Source organism: Galeopterus variegatus, unplaced genomic scaffold, assembly GCF_000696425.1.
Source record: "Galeopterus variegatus unplaced genomic scaffold, G_variegatus-3.0.2 Scaffold3708, whole genome shotgun sequence".
In the NCBI taxonomy this organism is placed as follows: domain Eukaryota; kingdom Metazoa; phylum Chordata; class Mammalia; order Dermoptera; family Cynocephalidae; genus Galeopterus; species Galeopterus variegatus.
This window is the reverse complement of record NW_007729819.1, coordinates 180,793-206,046: the sequence shown is the minus strand read 5'-3', so window position 1 is coordinate 206,046 and position 25,254 is coordinate 180,793. Positions and strand designations below refer to the sequence as shown.

Below are 25,254 nucleotides of genomic sequence, written 5' to 3'. Positions count from 1 at the left end.
CCTGGTGTGTTGGAGGAGCAGCGAGGAGGCCCAGGTGGCTGCACTGGGGTGAGGGAGGGAGAGAGACGGAGGAGGGGAGGGAGGAGAGGGGATGGGACGGGTTGGGCAGGGCCTTTGGGACTGTCAAGGAGTTTAAGCAAGGGAGTGACACACTCCAGTTTATATACTGAAAGGATTCCTGAGTCAGTTACCTGAGCTGTCTAATAAATGACTCCACACTTAGCTTATTTATTTATTTATATATTTATTATTTGTTTTTGGTGGCTGGCTGGTTAAGGGGATCTGGTGTTATAACACCACACTCTGACCAACTGAGCTAACCAGCCACTTATTTATTTATTTATATATTTATTATTTGTTTTTGGTGGCTGGCTGGTTAAGGGGATCTGATCCCTTGACCTTGGTGTTATAACACCACACTCTGACCAACTGAGCTAACCAGCCGGTCCCCCATACTTAGCTTAAACAACAGTAAGCACTATCTTTCACAGTTGCTGTAGGCCAGCAATCCACATCTGGTTCAGCTGGGTGGGTCTGTCTCTGGTCTCTGACAAGGTTGTGGTTAAGACATAGGTTGGGTTTGCGTCATCTGAAGGCTCGCCTGGGGCCAGAGGAGCTGCTCTCAACCCCCTTTTCTCACACAGCTGTTTGTGGGAGGCCTCAGTTCCTTGCCATGCGGGTCCCTACTAGTGCTGCTCACGGCACAGCTGCTGTCTTCCCCCAGAGCCAGCGGGGAAGAAACCACTGTGTTTTTTATGCCCTAACCTCAGAAGTCTCACTGTCATTTCCTCCATATCTTATTGTCCACATAGGTCCTTCCAATTCAGAATCGGAGGGACCATACAAGGGCGTGAATGCCAGGAGGTGGGGAACATTGGGGGCCATCTTGCGGACCAGCTGCCACATCACTCTGGCTGCTGTGTGGACAGCGGACCATTGGAGATTATTGCTGATATGTAGGCGAGAGGCCTGAGGCCCAGAAAGGGAAAGTAACTTATGGAAGGCTGCACAGCAAGTAGGCGGATGGGAGCTGGGTTTTCAACCCAGATGCCCAGGCTGGTCAGCGGATAGGAAACCACCTGCCTGGTTCCTATGATTTTGTGAAGGACGCCTATAACCTGGGCTTTCGTTTTTCCATTGTAGGTTCTTACGCCCCTGAGTCCCCACAGTTGGCCCAAGCAGGGCTGCGGAAGGCCAGGGCCCATCAATAGGTGGGAGGCGGCAGGCACCATGGTGACGGAGCAGGAAGTGCAGGCCATCGGGCAGATGCTGGTGGACCCCAAGCAGCCCCTGCAGGCCCGCTTCCGGGCGCTCTTCACGCTGCGAGGACTTGGCGGACCAGATGCCATCACCTGGATCAGCCGGGCCTTCAGCGACGATTCAGCCCTGCTCAAGCATGAGCTGGCGTACTGCCTGGGCCAGATGCAGGACTCCCGCGCCATCCCAGTACTGGTGGACGTGCTGCGGGACACCTGCCAGGACCCCATGGTGCGACATGAGGCAGGTGAGTAACCGTGGCCCTCCTGCCTCACCTCTTCTGTGCCTGCCCTGGCCACGCAGGCACACACTCACAGGTGATTTAGATCAGGGCAGCCAACTTCTGTGAAAGTATTTTTCACAGAAAAATAGTATTTTCAGCCCCGTAAGCTAGACAGTTTCTCTTGCAGCAGCTCATAAAAGCCACCACCAGCCATCTGTCAATGAATGGCTGTGGCTGTGTGCCAATAAAACTTTATTTGTGGGGCCGGCCTGTGGCTCACTTAGGAGAGTGCGGTGCTGATAACACCAAGGCCACGGGGTTGGATCCCATATAGGGATGGCCGGTTAGCTCACTTGGGAGAGCGTGGTGCTGACAACAGCAAGTCAAGGGTTAAGATCCCCTTACTGATCATCTTTAAAAAACAACAACAACAACAAAACCCAACTTTATTTGTAAGTGCTGAGATTTGAATTTCACGTCATTTTCATTTGTCAGGAAGTGCTGTTTGTTTTTGTTTTTTTGGTTTTTTTGCGTGTGTGGCTGGCTGGTGCAGGGATCTGAACCCATGACTTTGGTGTTACCAGCTGATTTTTTTTTTAAGTCATCTAAAAATATAAAAGCCATTCTTATTGTACAAAAACAACTGGCGGGCCATAGATCACCAACCCTGATTCATATTAGGTTTCGTTTGTTAATTTTTTTTTTTAAACATCATCCTTATTTATGTATGTATATATATGTATGTATGTATGTATGTATGTATTTAGGTGGCTGGTGGATACAGGGAAACGAACCCTTGACCTTGGTGTTATAACACTGCACTCTAACCAACTCTGGGGTAGAACATTCTCTGTTAGAAGAGCTCTAACCAAAACCGCAGTGGGCATCTTGACACTTACCTGGGGCTGCCTTGAGGAATGTTAAAGATGCCAGAAAACAACCTAATGGAAACAGGCCAGGTTCGTGGCTGGAGTCTAAGGAGCTGGAAGCAGCTGGGAGCCGATGGGGCCACCATTCGGGTGGGTTTAGCGGGAAGCACGACAGGCCAGCTAACTGGCCAGCCCCCAGCTTTAGTCCATTAATTTGACAAACATTTCTTGAGCACCTACTATGTGCCTGGCCCTATTGTACACGTAGGAGACATAACAGTGACAAGAAAGAGACTCTGTTTTAGCGAGGGACACAGTAAATGAGACAAATAAGTAAAATATTGGCATGTCTGTGCTGCTGAGACCATTTCTTTAACCAGCGAGCTCATTTGCAATTAGCAAGAGGTGGGGGGGTGCATGACGAGGAGTGTGTGTTGGCACACACGGGAGTTTTCCCAGGCAAAGGTAGCCAGCCAGGCAGGTGTAGAAATACAAATTATGACCTTCAGCAGGAGAAGAAAAAACCACCAGCTCAGCCGCCACACCGGCAGGGCCCTTTGAGCTCTATTTTGAATCAATACACAGTGAGTGCATGTGCCCAGGGCTCCCACAGGGAGGTGCCCCCCACCTTGGCCAGCTTGCAGCCTGTTGTGATTCCTGCTAAACCCACCCAAATGGTGGCCCCATTGGCTCCCAGCTGCTTCCAGCTCCTTAGTCTCCAGCCCCAAGCCTGGCCTGTTTCCATTAGGTCATTTTCTGGCATTTTTAATATTCCCCGAGGCAGCCCCAGGTAACTGTCAAGATGCCCTTTGCGGTTTTGGTTAGAGCTCGTCTAACGGAGAATGTTCTACCCGAGCCCTTGCTTCTCCCATAAGTTCTGCCATCTGTAGTAGAATGCCAGATCGTGTCATGATGGAAACACTCAAGTGTCAAGGACGAAAATAACGCAGGGAGCGTGACAGGGTACTGGAGGTGTTGCAGTTTTTAATTGGTAAACAGCCTGGAATGACACAAGAGAGTTAACTGGGTAGATGTCTAGGGGAAGATGCTCCAGGCAGAGGCACAGCCCGTGCAAAGGTCCTGAGGCAGGACTGAGCCTGGCATGTGGGAGGAACAGTGAGGAGGCCCGTGTAGCTGGAGCAGAGGAGGAAGAGAGGGCAGGTAGGGGACGGGGCAGGTCGTGCAGGGCCTTGTGGGCTGCAGGAAAGATTTGGGCTCTTCCCCCTGGGAGGTGGGAGCCATGGAGGGCTATGGGCAGAAGAGGGATGGGACCTGACTCAAGTTCAGGCCTGCCAGGATGTTCTTAATCATGAGCAACAGCACTGTGAGCTCTGAATTTGCCGCAGGAGCTCGTCTTCGCCAGCCTCAGGTCTCCTCGGCTCGGCCCGTCTGTGCCTGTGGGAGATGGGCAGACTCCTCTGTCTGGTGCATGAGGCTCCGCCCAGTCTGATGGCCGCTGACTCTGAGCTGTGTTGCAGGACGCTTCCCTGGCCTGGTGTCTGTGCCCTTACCTCTGCCCTCTGGAACCCCCACACTGTCCCCCAGCATCAGGGCCTTGGCGTGTGCTGTCCCCCTTCAGCTGCATCCCCGAGTGTAATGACACGCTGGTCTCCCCATCTAGGGTCGTGGGCCAGGGTAGGGTTTATTTTGCTTTCAGCTGCAGCCTTGCATAGTTCCAGGCAAGGCCAAATTCTGGGGGAGGGACTCTGATTGGCCCTCAATGGACCTGTACCTGCTGCTGCTCCAATCAGCCGTGGCCAGGGGAGGGACCACCCTATCGAGGCAGAGATGCGGGAGGGATGTCAGCTGCCCGTGGCTCCCACAAGGCACCATCCGACGTGAGCTCTCTGGCTGGTTCTTCTCAGGGGAGGCACTGGGGGCCATCGGGAACCCGGAAGTTCTGGAGCTCCTGAAGCAATATTCCACAGACCCTGTCATCGAGGTGAGGCCCCAAGCCCCTCTCCCTGCCAGTCTCAGGTCTCTGGGAAGCTCTGCCTGGCCAGCGCCCTGGACCAGCCTGGTTGCCAGGGCGGCCGCTTGGTGAAGAATGTTCCAGGAATGAGGAAGGAGAGGCCAGCAGTGGGGACAGACACTTGCCACTGCCCCATTTGGCAAAACTGCAACAGAACCAGGTCTGCTCAGCCGGCCCCATCTGGGCCTTGAGGTCCTGGCCTCCCCTCTCCTCGCCTTCCACATGCAGGCCCTTTGCCAAGACCCGCCCCCACTGCTCTCCGTGTCCGTGACCCCACCCCGGCCCAACGGACCTCTCAGGGGGTTTCCGTTTGACATTTTTTCTTATGTATGTGCATATGGATGATGGATTGGCCAGTGTGGAGATTCGAACCCTTGACTCGGGTGCTATCATCAGCACTGTGCTCTAACCAACTGAGCTCACTAGCCAGCCCTGTTCTTTTTTTAAATAACAGCTTTACTGAGAGATCATTCACATACCAACACAATTCACGCTTTGAAAGTGTACACTTTGGTGGTTTTTGGTACATTCAGAGTTGTGCAACAATCACCAGTATTCCCGGAACATTCCTATCACCTCAAAAGGAGACCTCATCCCCATCAGCAGTCACTCCCCCTCCTGGTCCCCCCACCCCGGCAGCCACGAATCCACTTTCTGTCTCTGCGGATTGGCCTGTTCTGGACATTTCACATAAATGGAATCACACACTGTGTCACCTTCTGTGTTTGGCATCTTTCACTGAGTGTGACGTGTTCAAGGTCCATCCACGTGGTAGAGTGTCAGAGCCTCGTTCCTGTTTGTGGCTGAGTGATGTTGCAGCGTGTGGATGGCCCATGCTGTGTGTCCACTCATCCATGGATGGACACTGGCAAGTGCCACTTACTCTGGGTGTCTGTGATGCTCTCTGGCTTCTCCAGCCCCCATAGCCCCAGGTCAGTTCCCCTGAGCAGCCCTGACCACCTGGGGCTGGGGCAGGGGGTGTCCTACAGACAGAGAGCTCTTTGGCCCTGGATCCTCCGTCTCTTCTCCCCTCCACATGTCCCTGCCCCTGAGCTGACCCCTGTTCCCCTCCTGCAGGCCTGCGCTGTGGCAGCGCTCTCTTCCGCCATGAGGTCGGCTACGTCCTGGGCCAGCTGCAGCATGAGGCGGCCGTGCCCCAGCTGGCAGCCACCCTGGCCCACCTGGCTGAGAGCCCCATGGTGCGGCACGAGTGTGCTGAGGCCCTGGGTGCCATCGCCCGGCCTGCCTGCCTGGCAGCACTGCGGGCCCACGCGGCCGACCCTGAGCGCGTGGTACGGGAGAGCTGCGAGGTGGCCCTGGACATGTACGAGTACGAGAATGGGCCGGCCTTCCAGTACGCCGACGCGCTGCAGCAGCTGCGCCCGCCCCCCTCCTAGATGCCCCCTGCCCTGCCCCGGCTTGGGCCGGCCTGGCGGGGGCTTTCTGGGGACTCCCTGGGGCTGCTGCTCTCTGTAGGACTTTGGCGTCTATAAACTGGGTTTGTGAATCGGATCTCACTTCCCTCCCATCTGTCTTGACTCTTGCTGGGTGCAGGCAAGCTGTGCCCCCTCCTCATGGCTGTTCCCCTGCCTGGGACTGTTTGATGCTTTTGCATCCTGACTCCCAGAGTCCATTGGAAGCCCCCCAGGGCCTGGCACAGGGTGGCCTGTGGAAGTTTCCAGGCATGGGAGTTGGATGCTGGGAAATGGTTTGGGATATCCAGCTTGGCACAGGGTGTCTTAGGAGGGAACCCAGGGGCAGAGCTGGGGCTCGTGGAAAAGGTTGGGGTTACAGAGGCTCAGGCTTCACTAGGTATGGGGAGCAGGGTCTGGGGACTTCTAATACCCCACCCTTGGGGCCTGGGCAGGGATGGGGAGGTGGTCCCTGAGTGGGCTGGATTAGGGGCTGGGGAGCGACAAGCAGACCCCAGGACACTGCCCAAATGGAATATTAAATTATTTTTGCCAAGTGATGACTCCCCTGAGTCTGTTGGAGGGGAGAAGTGGGGGTGGGCTGTTCTCAAGGCACATGGCCCAAGTTCCTCCATGTGCAGCCCCGCGCAGCCCATTTACCTCTCTGTAAAATGGGTCTAGCAATAGAACCACATGTCCACGCTGTTTGTCTGCATCCCAGAAGCCTCAAACAGAAAGATTGGAGGCAAAACAACAAACTGAATGTCCATGCAGTGATTCTCAACTGGGTGATCCTGCCCCCAGGGGACAGTTTTGGTTGTCACAGCTGGGGGGCGGGGCACCACCGGCATCTGGTGGGCAGAGGCTGGAGATGCTGGAAGACCTCCTACAATGCCCTGACCCTTACAATAGAGTGATCTGGCCCCAAATGATTGCAGAGGTTGAGAAACTTGCCAAAGAGGGGTTCATGTGTTTGCTTAGCGGGTGCATCCCTCAGACTCTGGAAGGGGTTATACACTCCACCGCAGAGTCCTTGGGGCCCTTCTAAAGTAGTGGGTCTTGATCTCCTGCACATGTGGCCTGCTGTTCTTTTCCACCCCATTGGATGCGGCTGTGGCCATGTGACTGCCTTTGGCCAATGAGTGAGAGTGGGTGTGGCCCACGGCCCCAGGGGCTGAAGACCTAAGAGCCAGCCCACCTTTGCAGCCTGCTTCCTGCTGTCTGGGCGCTGACTGCTTCCCACAGACCAGCTGCTCCCATGGCCTGGGTCCTGGACAGCGAGGAGAAAAATGTCCAGCCAACCCATGGTGAACAGGTCACAAGAGCCAGCACTGAGCCGTGGTCACAGGCCACAGAGAGGCAGGCGTGTTTGTTACTGCAACAAAGTCTAAATCTCCTGACTGCTACACACCATGTTGTCTTCCTGAAATGTGGAAAGTGCTCAAATCTGAAGCCCGAGGGGCCTTGGGAATTTCACTGTGGGATTAAGGACTCCAGTATCTTCTATTCCAACTGCATTTTCTCCATGTCAGCGTCCCAAGCTCTGGTGTTCAGTTCTCCTATTACGGTTTCATGGCCTGTTCCCCTCTTGCTGTCTGAGCTGATGAATGACATCTCTTGTAAATCTCCAAGTCCTCCCTCATCCTCACTCTCAGCCGACGACCTTGCTTCCTACTTCAGGGAGAAAGCTAAACAATAAACCTGCACGCATTCCCACCGCCACGTCTGCCCACCTGCCCACCCCTGTGCCATCCCGTCCCCCCACTCCGCCCGCCAGATGCCAGTTGGTGAGCTGTTGGTTCTAGCAACGACCTGTGTAAGTTTCCTAATGCTGTGCAACAAATTTCTCCAAACGTAGCAGCTCAAAACACTGTACTTGTCTTGAATTGTGTCCCCTGTCCCCTCCAAAAAAAGGTATGTTCATGTCTTAACCCGCGGTACCTGTGAATGTGACCTTATTCGGAAATAGGGTTTTTGAAGGTCTTATTAAGTTAAGCATCTCAAGATAAGATCATCCTGGATTTAGGGTGGGCCCTAAATCCCATGACCAGTATCCTTATAAGAGACAGAAAAGGAGAAGACACAGAAACAGTTCCTGTGGGTCAGGAACCGGGGGGTGGCTCTGCTGGGGGGTCCTGGCTCGGGGTCTCTCCTGAGGCCTCAGTCAGGCTGTTGGGGCTGCCTCATCTGAAGGTTCCGCTGGGGCTGGCTCCTCAGGTGGCTATTGGGGGAGCCACTCCCCACAGGGACTCACCAGAGGGCTGCTTGTGGGGGCAGCTGGCTTCCCCCGGAGTGAGTGACAGAGGGAAAGCCATCAAGAAAGAAGCCCCAGTGGCTCTCGTTACCTAACCGATAATGCTAATTTCTATTGGTCACACAGGACACCCCTGACACAATGTGGAGGGTACCCGTGCCAGGAGGTGGGGGTCCTGGGGCCCTGTCTGGGACACTGGCTGCCGGAGCCACCTCCTCTGATTGCTCACTCCCAGCCCCTCTCGCCATCCCTGCCACCACTTCAGTCTTTACCCATCAGCACAGACGGGCTGTAATTTCTTAAAAACAAGAAAAAAAAAAACCCTTCCAACCTCACATTTCTCATCCCGCTCTCACCGTTTTCTTCTGCTTCTCTTCACAGCAAAAGCCCTCGGAGAGTCGGCCACCCACACCACCTGCCGTGCCTCTCCCCGTCTCTTAAGTCTGTGCCAACCAGGCTTCGCCCAGCCCTCCCGTCCCCAGATACTTCCCTGACCCGCGGTGCCCTCCCAGGGTCCAAATCCAAGAGTCACATCTCAGTTCCTGTCTTCGTCAGTGTCTGACCCAGCTGGTTGGTCCCCGTCATCCTGGAAGCTCCATCTGGGCTCTAAACCCTCCACCTCCACCTGACCATGCCCACGGTCCTGTCTCCAGCCTGGGTCCCCCCTGAGCTCCAGACTCGGGGCCCAGCTGCCCCTCGACGTCTCCATTTAGATATTGAGGAGGTGGCTCAACTCGCAAATACAACTCGAATCTAATAAAGGAGTCGCCTTCTGTTTGCACAGTACACACGAGGCCCAGAGCTTTTTCACATCCTTATAATTCCTTCTGCAACACACCACGAAATTCTGGCAGCCCCATTCTACAGAGAAGCCCGCAGAGCCCAGGAGAGCCAAGGTCGTGCAGCCACGGCCAGAGCTGGGATCTGACCCCGGCTCTCCCTCACCAGCTCGTACTGCCTGATCCTGGCTCCCTGGCTCTGTAGAATTCCTCCTTCTGCTCCCCAAGTTGCTCCTGCTAGCATTTGTCTAAACCCCATCATTCCAAGTGCTCGGCATAAAAACGCTGGGGTTTGATCAATTTAAAATTTCTCGCTGGGCCGGCCCGTGGCTCACTTGGGAGAGTGCGGTGCTGATAACACCAAGGCCCCGGGTTCGGATCCCATAATAGGGATGGCTGGTTCGCTCACTGCAAGTCAAGGGTTAAGATCCCCTTACCGGTCATCTTTAAAAAAAAAAAAAAAAAATTTCTCATTCACTCTGCTCTGGCCACACGGGCCCTCTCGCTGTTCCTGCGACACGCCAGGCACGGACCTGTCCCGAGGCTTTGCTTGCCTGGAACATTCTTCCCGTCGGTACTCCCATGGCTGGTTCCCTTCCTCCTCCAGGTCTCCACTCAAATGTCACCTCCTCAGTGAGGCCTTGGCTACCCTATTTTGTTTTATTTTTTGGCGGCTGGTCAGTTCGGGGATCTGAACCCTTGACCTTGGTGTTATAACATGGTGCTGTAACCAGCTGAGCTCACCGGCCAGCCCTCTCGCCGGTACTCCCATGGCTGGTTCCCTTCCTCCTCCAGGTCTCCACTCAAATGTCACCTCCTCAGTGAGGCCTTGGCTACCCTATTTTGTTTTATTTTTTGGCGGCTGGTCAGTTCGGGGATCTGAACCCTTGACCTTGGTGTTATAACATGGTGCTGTAACCAGCTGAGCTCACCGGCCAGCCCTCTCGCCTATTTTTCAACAGTAACCTCCATGAGGGCGGGTTTTAGTCTGTCTGATTCACAGTTGTGGCCCAGCTCCTAAGAGAGTGCCTGGCCACAGTAGGTGCCCGAGATGTATGAGATGAACAGAGAACCAGCCACGTGGAAGCCTGGGGGCGGGGCACGTTCAGGAGAACAGCACGTGCAAAGGCCCTGAGGTGGAGACAGATGTGCAGAGTAGTGGCCAGTGTGGCTGGAGCCGAGGCGGGAGGGGGCCAGCGGGCGGAAGTGATTTGCGACTTTATTCATCTGGGCAGATGGTGGCCGTGGGGGAGCCACCCAATCCTCTTAGCTCAAAGCCCGTTAATACTTCCGCTGCGTGGGTCACCTCCGGCGCTCTGCTGCTCCAGGTGGCTGCCATGCCAGGGCTGGCGGATGAGGAGGCGGCCGAGGGCTGGAGCCCGGCCCCGCCGCTGTATGAGGAGTACCGGCCGCCGCCGCTGGACGCCATCCGCCTGCCCAGGTACGTGCTCTACCTGCTGCTGGCTGTGTTCCTGGTGGTGGCCGTGGCCTACGCCATCGTCGGACACCTCATCAAAGACCTCGCCCACGACCTGGCCGGTGAGCCGCTACCCACTGCGAGTGTGGCCTGGGCTAGTGTCCAGGGTCCGAGGGGGAGGACCTCAGGGGAAGGGGTGCAAGGGCCTCTCCCAGCCAGAGAGGGAGTATGGGGTGGATGGGACACTGCAGAGGCCGAGCGTCTCTATGGGGTGGCCGGAGAGGCTCCTCACCAGCTTCCCCACCGCAGACTGGGCCTTTGGCCCGAAGCCCGACCAGGAGGACGCCCCCCGGGAGCTGCGTCCCAGCCTGGCAGGCGAGGACCTGGAAGAGCTGGACCTCCAGCTGGCCCTGGCCTGGCGGGGCGACGAGGACGCCGGCGGGGGTGGCGAAGGGGTCCCTCTGGAAGCTCCTGCTCAGACCCCACATCGCTCTTCCATCACCTTCAGGGATCCACCAATCCGAGGCTCCTTCTGGAGGCTGAACTGAGCCAGGCCCTGGATCCGGGTTCCCACCCTTTGGTGGTTGTGTAGACCGGATTTGTGCACCCCGGAGCCCTTTCTGTGCTGACCCGGCCTGCCATGATGGAGAACGTTCTCTTTCTTGGCTGCCTGGTTCCAGGGGTTGGACCTTGGCTATTTCCACGCTCCAGTACCCCTGGAGCTAACTCCACTCAGCCTCAGCCAAGTGATCAGCAATCTATGAACCAAAAACACGACGATGAATTAAAACATTACAGTAGTAGTTGCTAACCCTTGCCTGGTGCTTAGTGCGTGCCCGCTGCTGTGCGAAGCAAGCCCTTTCCATGTATTAGCTCATTCAATCCTCCGAGGTAGGACTTATCACCCCCATGTAACAGATGGAGAAACTGAGGCACATGGCGGTGCCTTTGAGCAGCCAAGGTCTCAGAGCAGAGAACTCTCGTAAAGAGACGGGTCGAGTGACTGACCTCAGTCAAAGCCATCGCCGCTCGGTCCCTGCGGCAGGGAGAGCTGGGGGATTGCCGAGGGTGTGACCCTGAGGCTGATGATTCTCAGAGCGGGGTGCAAGGGGGAGGCGTGGGACTCCACGAGTTAATTGTTACACCAGGTCGGAGTCTGCAGCCGAGTGAGGGGCGTGGGCAGGAGCTGGCGGGGGAGGGGAGGAGGCCCCAGCAGGGCTGTGAAGGGAGGGACCGGGTCTCAGGGTTTCCTCCGCCCCTGGGCCCTGCCTGCAGCCCTGTTATCACGGGCCGGGCAGGGTCTCGCCCACACACAGGCCTGAGGACACCGACCCACCCTGGGACTGCTGCTGGCTGCCTGGCTGCTGGCTGGAGGACGGTCATGGAGACCCTGGGGACCCTTCTCGTGCTTGGAGCGCTGCTCCTCTCCCCCGCCGAGGCCCAGGAGGGTAGGGCAGGGCTGGCAGGAGGGTGGATTCGTGGGGACGGGGTTGGTCACGGGCTCTCCATCTCCGCATTTTCCATGATGAGAAACTGAGGCCTCGGAGAGGGAGGAGGAAGATGAAAAACAGGGGTAGGTCCCTCCCGGGGTCCCCCTCCCGGTATGGACTCTCTCCCTCGTCTCTAAGACCCCTCCCATCTGCACGCCCTTCCTCTCTCCCGATCCCCCCCTGAGCACTCCATCTCCGAGCTCCACTCCTTTCCCAAGAGCCCCTCTGTCTGAGCAGCCCCCTAGTCCTCTTCGCCCTCTCTCCTTCCCTGGTGGGCGGCCCCTTCCCTTTCCTGTCTCTGACTGCCGCCCCGCCCCCCACTGCCCTCTCACAGCCACAAAGCGTCGCTGGAAGCCCTGGCTGGTGGGCCTGACTGCTGTCGTGGTCTTCCTGTTCATCGTCTACGTCCTCATGCTGGCCAACCGCATCTGGTGTTCCAAAGCCAGGTGGGGGCCCCACCCTGCCGCCACCCAGGCAGCCCCCGGCCCCTCCCCCTCATCCCTCCTCCAAAGTGCTGCCCCCGCCCCCAGCTCCCTCACCCTCTCTGGTCCCCATCAGCCCCGATGTCCTGAGGTCTCCCTATTTCCCTCGTCCTCCTGGGACCCCCCACCCTCGAGCCCAGGCCCTGGTCTGCACCTGCCCACCCCCGTGCAGCCCACCCCTCCTTGTTTCCTGGGGTTCATGAACCCCAGGGGTCAGGGGGAACCGAAGCTGAGCTGTCCTCCCCTCCGCCCTTCACCCCAGCCTCATCTTCATCTCCGCAGGGCCAAGGACGAAGAGGAGGCTGACCTCAGAATGGAGACCAACCCGTACCAGGATGTGGACCTGAGGTACCGTGTGCGTGTGCAGCGTGGGCGGGCGAGTGACGCCTCCTCCGGGTGGGGGTGGCATGCACGGGTGACCTCTCACTGTCCTTGAACACCGCCAGCGCCTTCCAGCCCCAGGACCTTTGCACGTGCTGTTCCCCTGATTGGAAACCCTTCCCCCGCACCTTCCTTCAGTCCCTGCGCAGGCACGTCCTGGTCACAGAGTCCACTCTCCGGACGTGACCCTCCGCCCACAGCCCCGCACCTTTTCCGCTTCATTTTACCACTTACCTCAATCGTCTGCTGGCTTCATGACACTAGCGGTTGCCTTTCAATAGGCGAGACTTAGCTTTTGTCCTGGCTGCGTCCCCAGTGCCCAGAACAGGGCCTGGCACACAGTAGGCGCTTCATAATGACCTGCTGAACAAGACTGGGGTGTGGGTTTGTGTAGGTGTCTGTGCATGAACACGTGACTCGGTGTGGGAGACCCTCGAGATTCAGCGTGTCCTATGGTTCCAGACATGGCGATTCTGACTGCGGGCTTGAGGATGCGATTGGGGATGGGGGCTCTGCCGGGGGAAGGTCCCAAGTTGGGCCAAAGCTTTAGACAGGAGGAGGAGTGGGGAGCTGGGAGAGCAGCCTGCCTGGAAGATGCTCAGCTGAGCCCAAGGTGTGCCTGAGGGAGAGGTGTGGACCGAGTGCTGGCTTTGTCTAAGACCCAGCTCAGCCCCAGTAAAATACGATTCCTCCTTGTAGGACGTGTTGGAGGATCAAATCCTACTGATGTTGTAGTTTCCTCCCTGCCTAGGTCACTCCACTCACCCATCACCACACGTATCCACCCGCCCACCCGTCCACCCACCCACCCACTCGCCCGCGCACTCACCCACTGACCCAGCCACCCGCCCTCCGCCCGTCCATCCACTTGTACATTCGTCTGTCCATCTAGCTGTGCGGTCCTCGCCCTCCAACCATCCATCCATCAGTCTGCACAGCCATTAGCCCGTTGGTCCATCCGCCACCCGCCGATCCGTCATTCTTCCTGCAGTGTGTTCACTCCCCTTCCCATTTACTTATTCACCCTCCGTGCAACCATCCATCCACCTAACTACTTACCTATTCATACGCTCACCACCCGCCGCCCACCCACCCATACCTGGAGCAAGCGAGTCACAGTTTCTGCCTTTGTGACATGGACGTCACCGGGTGCCTGGTGAGGGCAGTGCCGAAGACCCCGTGAGGTGCTTCCCATAAAACGCTCATCGCACAGGCTGGCGCGGATGAGTGTCCACGAAATAGCAGCGACTCTGTTTCTTACTCTGGTGCGGGCTTCTGTACCCCTACAGTGAAGGAGACCGTGGGGAGGAGAAAGAGAGAAGAGAGAGAGAAGGAAAGAAGGAGAAAAAGGCAAAGAAGGAAGGAGGGGGCAATGTGGGGGACAAAGAGGACCGCAGACACCACGAGCCAGTAAAGAACACGGCCTTGTGAGACGCCCTGCCGCCGCCTCCAGGCAGCCCCCCAGACGTGCCCCCTCCACACCCTCTCAGCAACGCCTTGGACTTGAAGCCAGTGAAATGACTCCGTCTGGGAATCAGAATAATGTTCCCAAATGAAGAGGATTGGGGACCCACCCCACCTCCCTCAAGGAGGGCTCTTGGGGTATTACACGGTCTTTATACACTTCGTCCTAAGCTTGATCCCGTCTGGTGATTCTTTTTGCACTTGGGGAGCATCCCTGATTAAAGAGAAACCCCCAACCCCCCACAGTCTCATGGCTCCACTGCCTGATTTCTTTTCCCTCTGCCTGATCTCTATTGGCTGGACCTCCCCCACTCCCACGTAGCTTTAGGGTTAATATCAGCCAAGGGCTGCCTCCTGAGGGCTGGCATTAAAGAATTGATAAGAGCCCTTTAGAAGGGCTCCTGTCATCTCTTGGGACTCAGTTTCCCCCTGGGGGAGGCTGCTTTGGAGTTGGCAGCAAGGCCTGGGTGAGGAGGATCACTGCATGGAACCCAGATGCCCTGCGCAGATTAAACACTCCCCCTGCAATCTTGTTTTTGCTGCCCTGAGCCCTGGACTTTGAGCCCCCAGTGCTGTCTCCTGGGAAATCCTTGGTCCTTCCACCCATGTTTTGTGGCACGTGACTCTGTTTTGGGGCACTAGGTCATGGGAGCGGGGAAGGGTCCCCCATGGCCTTGCAATATCTCAGAAAGGGACAAACACTTTCTCTTCTCACCATTTCCCCCTTTCGCCTCGCTTTCTCCGGGCCCTGGACCTTGCCATGGACATTAACCACCTCTTATTGAGGACCTTGACAAAGGCTGGCATCTGGAGCCCTGTTCTGGGGCTGGTGCCTGGGGTTCCAGGAGGATCCAGCCCAGAGGGCGGGGAGTTTCTGTAGGAGAACACCTCCAGGATTGTCCACCAGGGGGTGGAAAAAGCTTAAATAAATGATATTGTATAATAAATGGCCCCATCGGTGCTCTCGCTGAGCGGCTAATACCTTCGACCTCTCATTCTCCAGTAGCAGGTGATTCACCCCGTTTTCCAGATGTCAGTACTGAGGTTTAGCAAGAGGGGAGTCACTGGAGCAGTGATCTCTGGCTGATGGCAGAGCTGAGACTGGAACCCAGAGATGTGCGTCTGTGTGGATTCCGGCCAAGGTCAAGCTGAGAGGATCCCGTCCTAGGATGGGGTCGGGGCTGTTCTTTCCTGGCTATGATTCCCAGCTGGGAGACCAAGAACTACATTCCTTTGGAATGCTGTGTGGCCCTGGGAAGGTGGCCCAACCTCTCTGAGCCTGGAGTTGGCTCCTTTAATGCAGCGTGAGGACAAGAGTTCTAACCACCCCAAACTCGAGACTCTCGTGAGACTAGATGGAGGCCTGGGGCTGACAGAGCCATGTGTTGGAGTCAGCAGGACTGAAGCCATGTTGGGACCTAAAAAAACCACACGGGCTCTAAAAGATTTTAAAAGGACAGGTTTTTTTCTTAGCATGCATTTTTCTGAGTTCCCTCTTTTCCCACGGTCATTTGATATTTTGAACCTTGGTTATGGGATAAGATGACATTATTTGCGTGAACGTAAAGCTGTTTTCCAGCCAGCCTGGAGCTGCAGACTTGCTGGTACTGTCTAAGGGAAACTAAGGAAGACCTCACTAGAGCTATGCTGATTCCACCGCTGCAGCAGGACCATGAGAAGACAGTGAAACCAGACGGAGAAACCCGACGGAGTCTTGACAAGACTGCACCTGGCCTCTTGCACGTCCCCCTCCGTCCTGGTTTTCATTTTCCACGTTCCTTTCCCTCACTTCCTCTTTAAACCCCCCCTGAAACCCTAAAGCAGGGAGACAGCTGTAGTCTGTCTCCTCGGACGCCTGATAATAAACTTCTTGCCTCGCACCAGCATTTGGGACGATGAGTTGTTTGTTTCTGAGCAGAGAGCAGCGGGACCTGGACGCAGGTAACAATCGCAAGGGTTGTCACGTCGTAGGTGCTCAGGAAATGAGTCCCCACCTTCTCTGGCTGCGGGGAGTTGGGAGTCAGGGTGGGCCTCAGGGACACGGGGTGCTGAGATGCCTAAGTCACTCCCTAGGGAAGGGGGAGCGCCCCCACTTCCTGGGGTGTCCCGGGCAGTCCACTTCCTCTTCTGGCCCGGTCTTCATCCCACAACCTGCTGGACAGACCCCGACGGACAGATCCTGGAAGACTTCCAGCCCATTCTCACAGCCCAACCCCGTAAGGTCTCAGCAGGAGGGAGACAGGGGTGGTCCCAACGTTGCTGCCCTTTCCCTGCTCACAGTGGCCAACAGGAGGCTGTGGCTGGGGGCTCTGGGGACCGTGCTAGGCTTCCTCTTGTCTTTGCAGTGACTGTGATCTGTGCCATCTGCTGCAGTGAGTCCCCCCTCCTGTCCGAGCCCCGCCCCGCTCTGAGCCCCTCTGCGCCTTGAATCCCTGCCCCCCAGCCCCTTTTCCGTCCCAGCCCCTACCCCCCTCAGCCCCCCCCCCCGCTTCTCTGAACCCCTTCCTGTCCTGTCCCAACTGCCCTGAGCTTCCTGGACACAGGTAATGGGAAGGGGGGCCCAGGACTGACTCACAGGGGTTTTGTGAGGACTGTAAGGGACCCGGGACACTGTCGGTCCTTCCTAAATCGGACAATCGAGGTTTTAAAAGATCTGGTCCCTTGTCTTCATAGCAATAAAGAGAAGGAAGAAAAGACTGGGGAACAGGAGGGGAGGGGAGGGGAGGGACAGGAGGGGCTGAGGCTGGTGGGGGAGGGGCTTCCAAACCGGGAAGGACTGGAGGGCGCCTCTATGTCAAGGCTCCAGCCCGCTTCCTCCAGGCAGCCCTCCAGACATGCCCCCACGCCTCCTTTAAGTCCTATAAGAAACTACCCGGACCTGGGGTCAACGAAATAACTCCATCCCCTGTTCAAGGAAAAGAGTCCCCGAATACAGAGGGCTTGGGACCCACTCTCTTACAAACCCCTTTCCTAAGCTTGGTCTCCACCCGATAACTCTTCTCAAGCTTGGAGGGCACCCCTGGACAAGGAGCTCCCCAACTATCCCATGTCTCTGACCACTCTCCATCTCAGGCATCCTTTTTACCTGCCACCTGATTTCTTTCCCCCCCTCTGATTTCTATTGCCCTTTGGGTTGCATCAAAGAGGTCCGCTGCCCTCCTGCCGTCCCGCCTCCAAGAGCTTTCTAGGCCTCGCTTTAATGAGTCCATAGGGGTCATTTGGCTCCCCGCCCCTCTCTTGGCTTTGGTTTGCATGTGTCACAAGGGGGGAGTGGGGGAGCCTCCAGCACATCCCGCCCAAGCCCCCTTTTCACGGGTAAGTGCTGCTTCCAGGGGAAGGCGGACAGAAGCCAAGCAAAAGGTCCTGCCCGTCTTCACGGTCTCTGGGCAGAGCCAATCCTGCTCCGGTGACTTTGCTTTCTCTGCTCCTGCACGTGGACTTTGAGTTGGCTCAGCTGTAGGGCCGTCTCCTGGGAGATGGGGGCCCCTCCCGCCATGTGCAGAGTTTCAGGGTGCTGCTGTGGGTGGGGACACCACAGTATCCGGAGTCCCAACTTCCTTGCTGTGTGACCTCAGGCAAGTTCCTTAACCTCTCTGTGCCTCGGTGAGAGGGAGGATAATAACTGGATCCTTTATAGGCGGTCACGAGGATTAAATGAAATAATGTGTACAATCATCCTGTGTCCAGGACCGGGAACCCAGAAGGCGTCTAATAAATGCCAGCTTTTGTTATGCTGAACCGGTGAGCATGGGGTGGGTGCAGGAGCCTCCCCCGTCAGACATGAGGGACCCTGAAGGTCAGAGGGTGTGCACAGGAGTTTTCTCCCTCCAGTCCCTTCGGTGGGAGGTCTGGGGGTTCCCTTGGGTCTTGGGGGGTCGTAAAGAAAAGAGGACGGAGAACCCGTCCAGGCCCCCCCTTTCCGAGGGGGGCGGAACTTCCCCACTAGGGGCGCTTGGAAATATTTTTTGCGGGGTGCTGTTGGGTTGTCACAAGCCTGTCCCCCTTTTATGGTGGGGAGCCAGGGATGGCGGACAGTCTGCAGTGCTGGGACAGCCCCCCCAAAGCCAAGACTTACTTCACCCCAGAGTCCAATGGCTGAGGAACACTGGGGTTTTTGCTTAAAACCCGAGGGCAGGCTGAACCCCCCAACCGGCTGATGCCCGGCTGTGCAGCCGCTCCCGCTAGGGCCCGCCGCCCTCCGCCGCCCGCAGGCCCGTTCCCCCGGGACCTGGCTCCTGGGTCCGGGTCCCCGATCTGCCCACAAGGGGGCGCCAGAACCTCGCGGCTGAAGGCGGAGGCGCCCACCCATGTCGGGGGCGGGGCCTGGTCCGAGAACGTGTCCCCTCTGGGGGGCCTCCGACCCCCACCCCCGCCCGTCCTGAGTGTGTCTTCAGGGCGCGGCGTCGTCCTGAGGGCCGTGTATCTGCGTGTCAGCGTGGGCAGTGTGCCTCAATGCGTCTCGCCTCCCCTCTTTCTGCCTCAGTTTCCCCATCTGTAAAAAAGGATAGAATCGTCCCTGCCTTGGGTAGGATGGAAGGAGCCCGTGCAGCAAAAAGAGCTTTGCTTGCCCCTCTTGGGGTCTCGGGGAGAAGAAGTGACTGCCCCCCACACCGTGGTGCCCCCCTACCTCATAGCCCCCTCCTCTCTGACCTCAGTCTTTGAGGAGCCCCTGGGCTGGGAAGGGCACGACATGCACATGGCCAGCCCTGAGCGGTCAGGAGGGAGTGAGGGAAGGAGTTGCTCAGAAGGCCAGGGGATCTGCCTGGGCAGGTGGGGAAGCCGTCCTGGAGGAGGGGGTCCTAGAACCAAGTCAGGTCCTCTCTCCACTGCCCACAGCCCTCCACGGCTCCCACCTCCCTGGGGTAAAAGCCCAAGTCCTCCCCCTAATGCCCTGTATGACCTGCTGCATCCCCACCCTCCCCTCCTTCCTCGCTCTGCTCCAGCCACACAGGCCTCGCTGTTCCGCCAACACACCAGGCTCGGTCCTGCCTCAGGGCCTTTGCACGGGCTGTGCCTCTGCCTGGAACGCTCTTCTGCCTGATTTTGGGGCGCTCATTTCCTCCCTCCATCCGGGTCTCTGTCTAAATGCTACCTCCTCATGTGAGGCCCACTCTCCTACCCTTATTTGCTTCACTGGTCTCCCTGACACTTACTTCTTCTAACTTTTTGACTTATTTTTACTGTTTACTGTTCTGCCCGCCTTGGAAGAAGTTGTAACCTGCATGGAGACAGCTCATTTTGGGGTTTTGTTCCCTGCTGTGTCCTAGTGCTTGGTAGTCAGCACATGCTGAGGAAATATTTGCTCAATGACTAGGAGTTTGCCAGGTGGAAAAAAAGAGGAGAGGCTTTCTGCGCATTTATGGAGCCCCAACTGTGTGCCAGCCTCTGTCCTTGGAGTCACGGAGGTTGTTCTCTGTGGTGGGGCCATCCTGGGCCTTGCAGGTGCTGAGCAGCATCCCTGCCCTCCACCCACTCCATGCCAGGAGCACCCCCCCCCAGTCGTGACAATCAAAAGTGTCCCCAGACATTGTCCAGTGTCCGCCGGGACACATCTGATCTACGGACATCAAACACCTGCCTGTCCACCCAAGATGTTTGGGGTCCCTGCCTCCTGCGGCCTGTGTCCCCTCCAGCCTCTGCTTCTCTTGGCAGCAGAACCCAGAAGAGTCCAAACTGAACGCAGAAAGGAGGACCCAAGACAGTCAGAGAGTCGAAGCATAGCTTGTTTAATTTTTATACATTTTTTCTTTTTTTTTTGCCTTTTATTGAATCTTTTATGGAATCCCCCCTTTTCATTTTTTTCATTTTTTTGCATAGGGAAACAAACAAAATAATAACAGCCAGAGTCACTTTCTGTAAATGGTACTTAGGCGCATCCGCGAAAACCGAAATGACTGCGTAATATACAAGGTTATGATTGGAGTATGATGTGGGGGGCAGGGCGAGGGAGAAGGCTGGGTCTGGGTCTGCCCTTTGTCCCCCGTCCTGTCCCCGCTGCGGGGAAGAGAAGGACCCGAACAGCAGACCCAGCCGGAACCTTCTCCTGATAGGTTCCTGGGCATAGTTGTGTGTGTGTGTTCCGGTGTATGCAGCAAGCAGAAAGCCAGAAACAAACTATCCTGGTAATATCAGTAAAATACAAAATGGAAACAAAAAACAAACAAAAAAAATCATCTCAGAGGGAAAAGAAAGAAAGAAAAGAATCCAGAAAGGAAGATGTTTTCTCTCTCCCTCCTCCCTGTTGACCCCCCTGCCATGTGCCCTGTCCTGTCTGTCCCATTCCCTCAAGACCCTCCACTTGTCCTTTGCACATGGGGGGTGAGGGGGGCTGGGGCCTGGGCTGGGAGCCCTGGAAGTTGAAGGGATGTCGGTTTCGAGGGCTCTGGCTGGGACCCAAGATGAGAGGTTGAGGGGTTGATGCATTTTGGGAGTGGGCTTTTGGGGTGAGGGGGGCTGGGGCCTGGGCTGGGAGCCCTGGAAGTTGAAGGGATGTCGGTTTCGAAGGCTCTGGCTGGGACCCAAGATGAGAGGTTGAGGGGTTGATGCATTTTGGGAGTGGGCTTCGGGGTTCCCAGCTGGCGAGGGGCTGAAGCAGCCCCTGTCCTCTTTCCTGAGGGTCCCCTTCCAGGCTGGTGGGGGGGGTGGGTGGCTAGGGGGTGTGAGACTTTCTTCCTTTTTCTGGAACTCTTACTGCTTCCTGTTGGATCCCACCTCCTGTCTCCTGTCCCATCTTTGAGAGTGGGCTGGGGGAGGGGTGCTGGGGGAGGGGGGGAGCCCCAAAGCCACGCCCACAGACATGGGAGGCACTGCTTGGGAAAAGACTGTTTTGGTATCGCTGGCAACACGTCCTGCTGGCATGGCTTCGGGTCGCCCCGGGGGATGGGGGGTGTCAGGGGTGGTGGGCTGACCCCACACACTCTGGAACACCCAGGGATGGATGGATGGATGGGGAGGGGCGGTGTCACCCGGAAGGGATGGATGGATGGATGGGGAGGGGCGGTGTCACCCGGAACATCAAAGGGACAGAAAGAGGGAAAGACAGGAGGATGCAGAGGAAGCTGGATTTGCGGATGGAGTTCTGGAACCTCTCTCCCAACACCCTCCAAAAAGAAAGTAAAAACTGGGGTCTTGGAGAGAGGATGCAGGCCAGAATAAAAAGTAGCCACTGTATAATCTGTATTATGAGAAAAAAATTCCAAAATTATATATATATGTATGTGTGTATATATATATATGTATGTATGTATGCATAGTACAGCCCTATGCCAGAGGCCAAAGTACCGTTGGAGAAGCCAGGATGCAGACGGGGTGGCCCGCTGTCTCTTCTGTAGGGCTGGACAGTAGCTCCTGGCCCCAGGACCCTGCCTGGCAAGGGACAGTGTGGTGCAGCTGAGTGTGCCTGTCCCTGGGGCGCTGCGGTTCTCTGGGGACACATGGAAGGTCCTGGGGCAGGGCGGGGCATGTGTGGAGCTGAGGCCAGAACTGTCCGATGTCTGGGGAGCTGCAGGGTCCCCTCTGGAGACCTGATTGTCTAGCCCAGGGTGAGGCTCTGGACTCAGAACGTGGGCACAGGGGACCCCAGACGCCTCTCTCCCTAGCCAAATAAGCCTGGGGTTTTTTACTTCCCCACGCCTCATCTCCACCCTGGTCGGTATCCGGGGAAAGGGATGGGGGCAATTTGCATATATTTGGGAGGCTTCCCTCTTCTTTCCTATAGCATGGGCCGGACCCCAGGGTCATATTCACATGGTGTGGCCGGTGGTGGGGCCCAGCCTCTCACTGGGGGGTGGGGATGGATTGGAAGGTGGGTGACAGTGGGCTTGGGAGGGGATGGGATTTGAAAAGATGTCAGTTTCATACATGTATTTAAAAAAAAAAAGGCAGGCTGGCCAGTGAGCTAAGTGGTTAGAGCATGTGCTGATAGCACCAAGGTCCAGGGTTCGGTCCCTGTACCCGCCAGCCGCCAAAGAAACTTTTTAAAAAAGCAAAAACGACACCCTGCCCCACCCTGATGATGTCACCCGAACTGCAGAGGTGGGCATGGATCCTGGTTCCTGGTGTTTCTGCCTTATTTTGCCTGCTGCCAGGGGCCTAGGAGCTTTATCCTATGGGGAACCTCATGCTGCATGGTGTGGACTTGTGTACCTGGGAGGGCAGGCCGGCCCAGGCTTCCTTCTGCAAGGGCTCTGGGTTCCCAGGGTTCTGTGGGGTGCAGGCCCTGGAGGGACAGGACAGTCCTGGTGGGGACCCCACCCACTCTCTCTGCCACAGGCTGCTCCCCACTGCCTCAGGGAACACAGATCTGTCTGGGAGGGACACGATAAAAACCAGAAACCAGCCACGGCTGAGGGGCAGTTCTTAAGGACAATGTCACGGCTGGTTGAGGCTCTCCCTCTGTCCCCTGGGGCTTGTGAGGTGTCTTTTTGGAAGAAATCATGAAATGAGCATAGAATGGTGGCTCTTGAGATAATCCTAAATCCCAGGGGGGTGATGGGTGAATGAATGGGGACCATCTGCCTGGTGTCCCCACACGAGATGCTTGGAGGGCCTGGGTGGGGACTGGAGGTGACGAGGGCGTGGGGACTGGGCTAAGATTGGAGAATCCTGCCCTGTGGCCTTCCCTGCCTTGCCACCCCATGAGCCATCTGGCTATTGTCTTAGCTTTGGTCAAGTAAAAAGCAAAGGAAGCTGGAATTTTTAAAAAGAAAAGAAAGAAATAAGAGAAAATAAAATCGAGGACGACAGCATGGTCAGCCACCCAGACCAAAGCCTGTGACTCGGTGCCCCCTGGCTGTCCCTGTGCCCCACCGGACTCCCGGCTGGGCCTCCTTGGCTGAGCTAGGTACAGACAGACAGATATTGCATATATCGGGTTTTGTTTGTTTTATACCAGATACCCTTCATATTCACAGCTGGAAGACAGAGAACAGGGAGTGGGGGACACAGGGAAGGGTGGGACAGAAGGCCACCCAAGGCTGGTCTCTGCAATCAAGAAGTGGGTCCTTTGGCAAGAAGGGTGGAGAGCACAGGGTGAGGGAGAGGAGGTGGGACAGCAATTTGACCCTGAGCCAGAGGGATGCCAGCCTGCATGAGGGGTGGGATGGGGCGTCTGGCTGTCGGCAAGGTGGCCCTTATGGGGGGACCGCTTGGGGTCGGTGCCTGGCATCTGGGGCTGGCTGTAGCCCAGTGATGCGAGAAGCCCTTGCCCAGGGCCAGGCCATGCCCCTGAGGTCTGTTCTCTGGGCAGGGGATTCAGAAATGACCCCTTGGGAGCCCGGGAGCGGGACTGGGGGTGGCAGAGGGGAGCATCACCCGAATGGAGACAAAATCAAGGGGGGTGGGGGTGGGGCAGCCCAGGGGGCAATTATTTTGTGGCTTGCTTTTTAGTATGATTCTGCTTTTCATTTTTATCCTCATTTTCTTCTTTTAATTTTTTTTTTTTACAAATAGAAATACATCCCTTTTCCATTTTTATTTTTTATTTCATGTCACTGTTTTGTCTTTTTTTTTTTTTTTAACTACACGAGCGGTACATGCAGCTGTGTGCGCTGATATTGTTTAAAGGTAATACTTATTCTCGTAAGGCAAGGCACATCATGTGATAGAAAATTTCGTGCAAATTAGGAAACATGGAATTTTTTTAAGGGCTTTTTTTTTTATTTTTTTTTTTTTTTTTAAAGAGGAGGTGGGGGTTGGATGGGGGCAGGGGAGGGAGATAGAGCCAGGTATAATCTGCCATGCATGTGTCAGCTGCCACGGGCTGACTTCAGGAGCCAGGTCACAGGAGTCCTTGACTAAGCACCATGCAAAGTTAGGTAAAGAGTTGGTTCTTGTCACGCCCTGACCCCTTGAGAGCCCAGCTGGGGGCTGCCGGGTCCACCCCGAGGACGGCCCCCTCCCCCACCCGCCTACCCCCACCCTGGCTGAGAAGCTTCTGGACACCCCAACGGCACGTCCCTACCCCCACCCCCTGCCCTCCTGGAGAGCAGCCCACGCTTTGATCCCCAAAGGCCACCTGGTGGAGGGGCCCTGAGGACAGACAGATGGACGGACCAAGGGTTCGTGACAAACCTCTCTGGGTGATGGGGGTAGGGAAGGGGTGCGTGGGGGAGGGTCTTGGGTCTTCCTCTTTATGATTGAGTGGGTTCACCCAGCCCCTGGGCTAGTTTGGGAGGAGAGTCCGAGTTTCCGGGGTGGTGGGAGGAGGCTGGCCAGGCTGGGGGCACCGGGAGAAACTGAGGCGGGGAGGTCCTGCCTTGGACGATGGCTTTGGCCTAGCTGTGGGGTGGGGGGAGATACTCCCTAGCGCCAGGCATGAAGGAGGTCATTGGGGCTGGGATGGATGGGCCGGGAAGGGGTCCCTGTGTTTGGGCTTTGTGGCCCTAAAACACCTAACAACCCCCCCAGCCCCCCACCCAAGATGGCGATCCTGGGGTGGGGGTGCAGATGGGGCCAGGGAGCCGGGGTGGGGGAACACCCGGCGTCCCCAGCTTAGTGTTTTTGGAGAGGCTCAACGGAAAACGCTTAGCAGATGGAAGGCCCCCTACACGGCCGCAGGGGGCCCCGAGGTGCCGGCACCGCCCGTCCCCCTGCCAGAACCCTCCCCGTCCAGGCTGTGAGCAGGGACCGCTCTGGGCCTGGCCTTCCCCCTCCTTCTGGGGGGACCCGGCTGCGATGCACCTCCCCGGCTGTGCCCCACTTTCTGGGGGGAGATGAAGGTGCAAGCGGTGGTCTCCCTGCGGGCTGGGAGGCACCAGGGAGGGTGTCACTCCAGGATGTAAGGCACTGGCACAGGAGGTGTGGGGGGCACGTCGGCCTCCCCAGAACCCACCCCCACGCCCTAGCAGGGCAGGACGCTTGGGGGACGCCCAGCTCTACCCCTCGGGCCCGCGCAGGGGTCCCACCTTTCTAGCTTTGGGGCGGACACAGCAATGAGGGGTCTGTGACTGGAGGTGGTGGGGTTGGGGGCAGGGTGCCCTCGGCCACTCTGTGTCCCGCTGGGCAAAGGGGGGCGGGCGGTGGGAATCAGGCACTTAAACCACTCGCTCTCACCTCCTACCTCCAGGGGCTAATTGTGGGGGAGGGTCCTCCCCTCCCAGGGCTTGAGTGGACAGACTCCAGATGGGCACCCCCCTCGGGGGATCTTGGATCTCCCCGTCCCCTTCTTCAAAAAGTGCATTTCTTACAGTGTGTGCAATTGTGGGTCTCTCCCCTGGGGGTGCCGAGCCTGGGCGGGGGGTGGGGGGAGCGGGGG

At 57.0% G+C, this 25,254-nt stretch overlaps 2 protein-coding genes and 1 pseudogene across 2 annotated transcripts; 2 read left to right on the top strand and 1 right to left on the bottom strand.

Moving 5' to 3' along the window:
* The first annotated feature begins 1,230 nt into the window (after positions 1 to 1,230).
* Positions 1,231 to 6,293, top strand: DOHH (deoxyhypusine hydroxylase/monooxygenase). The gene is given in 3 exon segments (XM_008585778.1): positions 1,231 to 1,504; positions 4,215 to 4,369; positions 5,269 to 6,293. Coding segments are annotated over 3 exon segments (879 nt in total). The 3' UTR covers positions 5,719 to 6,293.
* A 5,259-nt stretch (positions 6,294 to 11,552) lies between these two features.
* Positions 11,553 to 14,215, top strand: SMIM24 (small integral membrane protein 24). The gene is made up of 4 exons (XM_008585777.1): positions 11,553 to 11,631; positions 12,008 to 12,119; positions 12,438 to 12,503; positions 13,826 to 14,215. Exons 1-4 carry the CDS (start codon positions 11,565 to 11,567, stop codon positions 13,965 to 13,967), a joined length of 387 nt encoding a protein of 128 aa, XP_008583999.1. The 5' UTR covers positions 11,553 to 11,564; the 3' UTR covers positions 13,968 to 14,215.
* A 9,246-nt stretch (positions 14,216 to 23,461) lies between these two features.
* The window catches only part of LOC103601379, a 2,799-nt pseudogene continuing 1,006 nt past the window's right edge, over positions 23,462 to 25,254 (bottom strand).

What these genes read in the sequence shown, in the direction of transcription:
- SMIM24 (XM_008585777.1), top strand. Translation starts at nt 11,565, where the DNA reads ATGGAGACCCTGGGGACCCTTCTCGTGCTTGGAGCGCTGCTCCTCTCC. An exon ending in ATCTGGTGTTCCAAAGCCAG is followed by an intron (nt 12,120 to 12,437) that starts GTGGGGGCCCCA and finishes TCATCTCCGCAG; the next exon opens with GGCCAAGGACGAAGAGGAGG. An exon ending in TACCAGGATGTGGACCTGAG is followed by an intron (nt 12,504 to 13,825) that starts GTACCGTGTGCG and finishes GTACCCCTACAG; the next exon opens with TGAAGGAGACCGTGGGGAGG.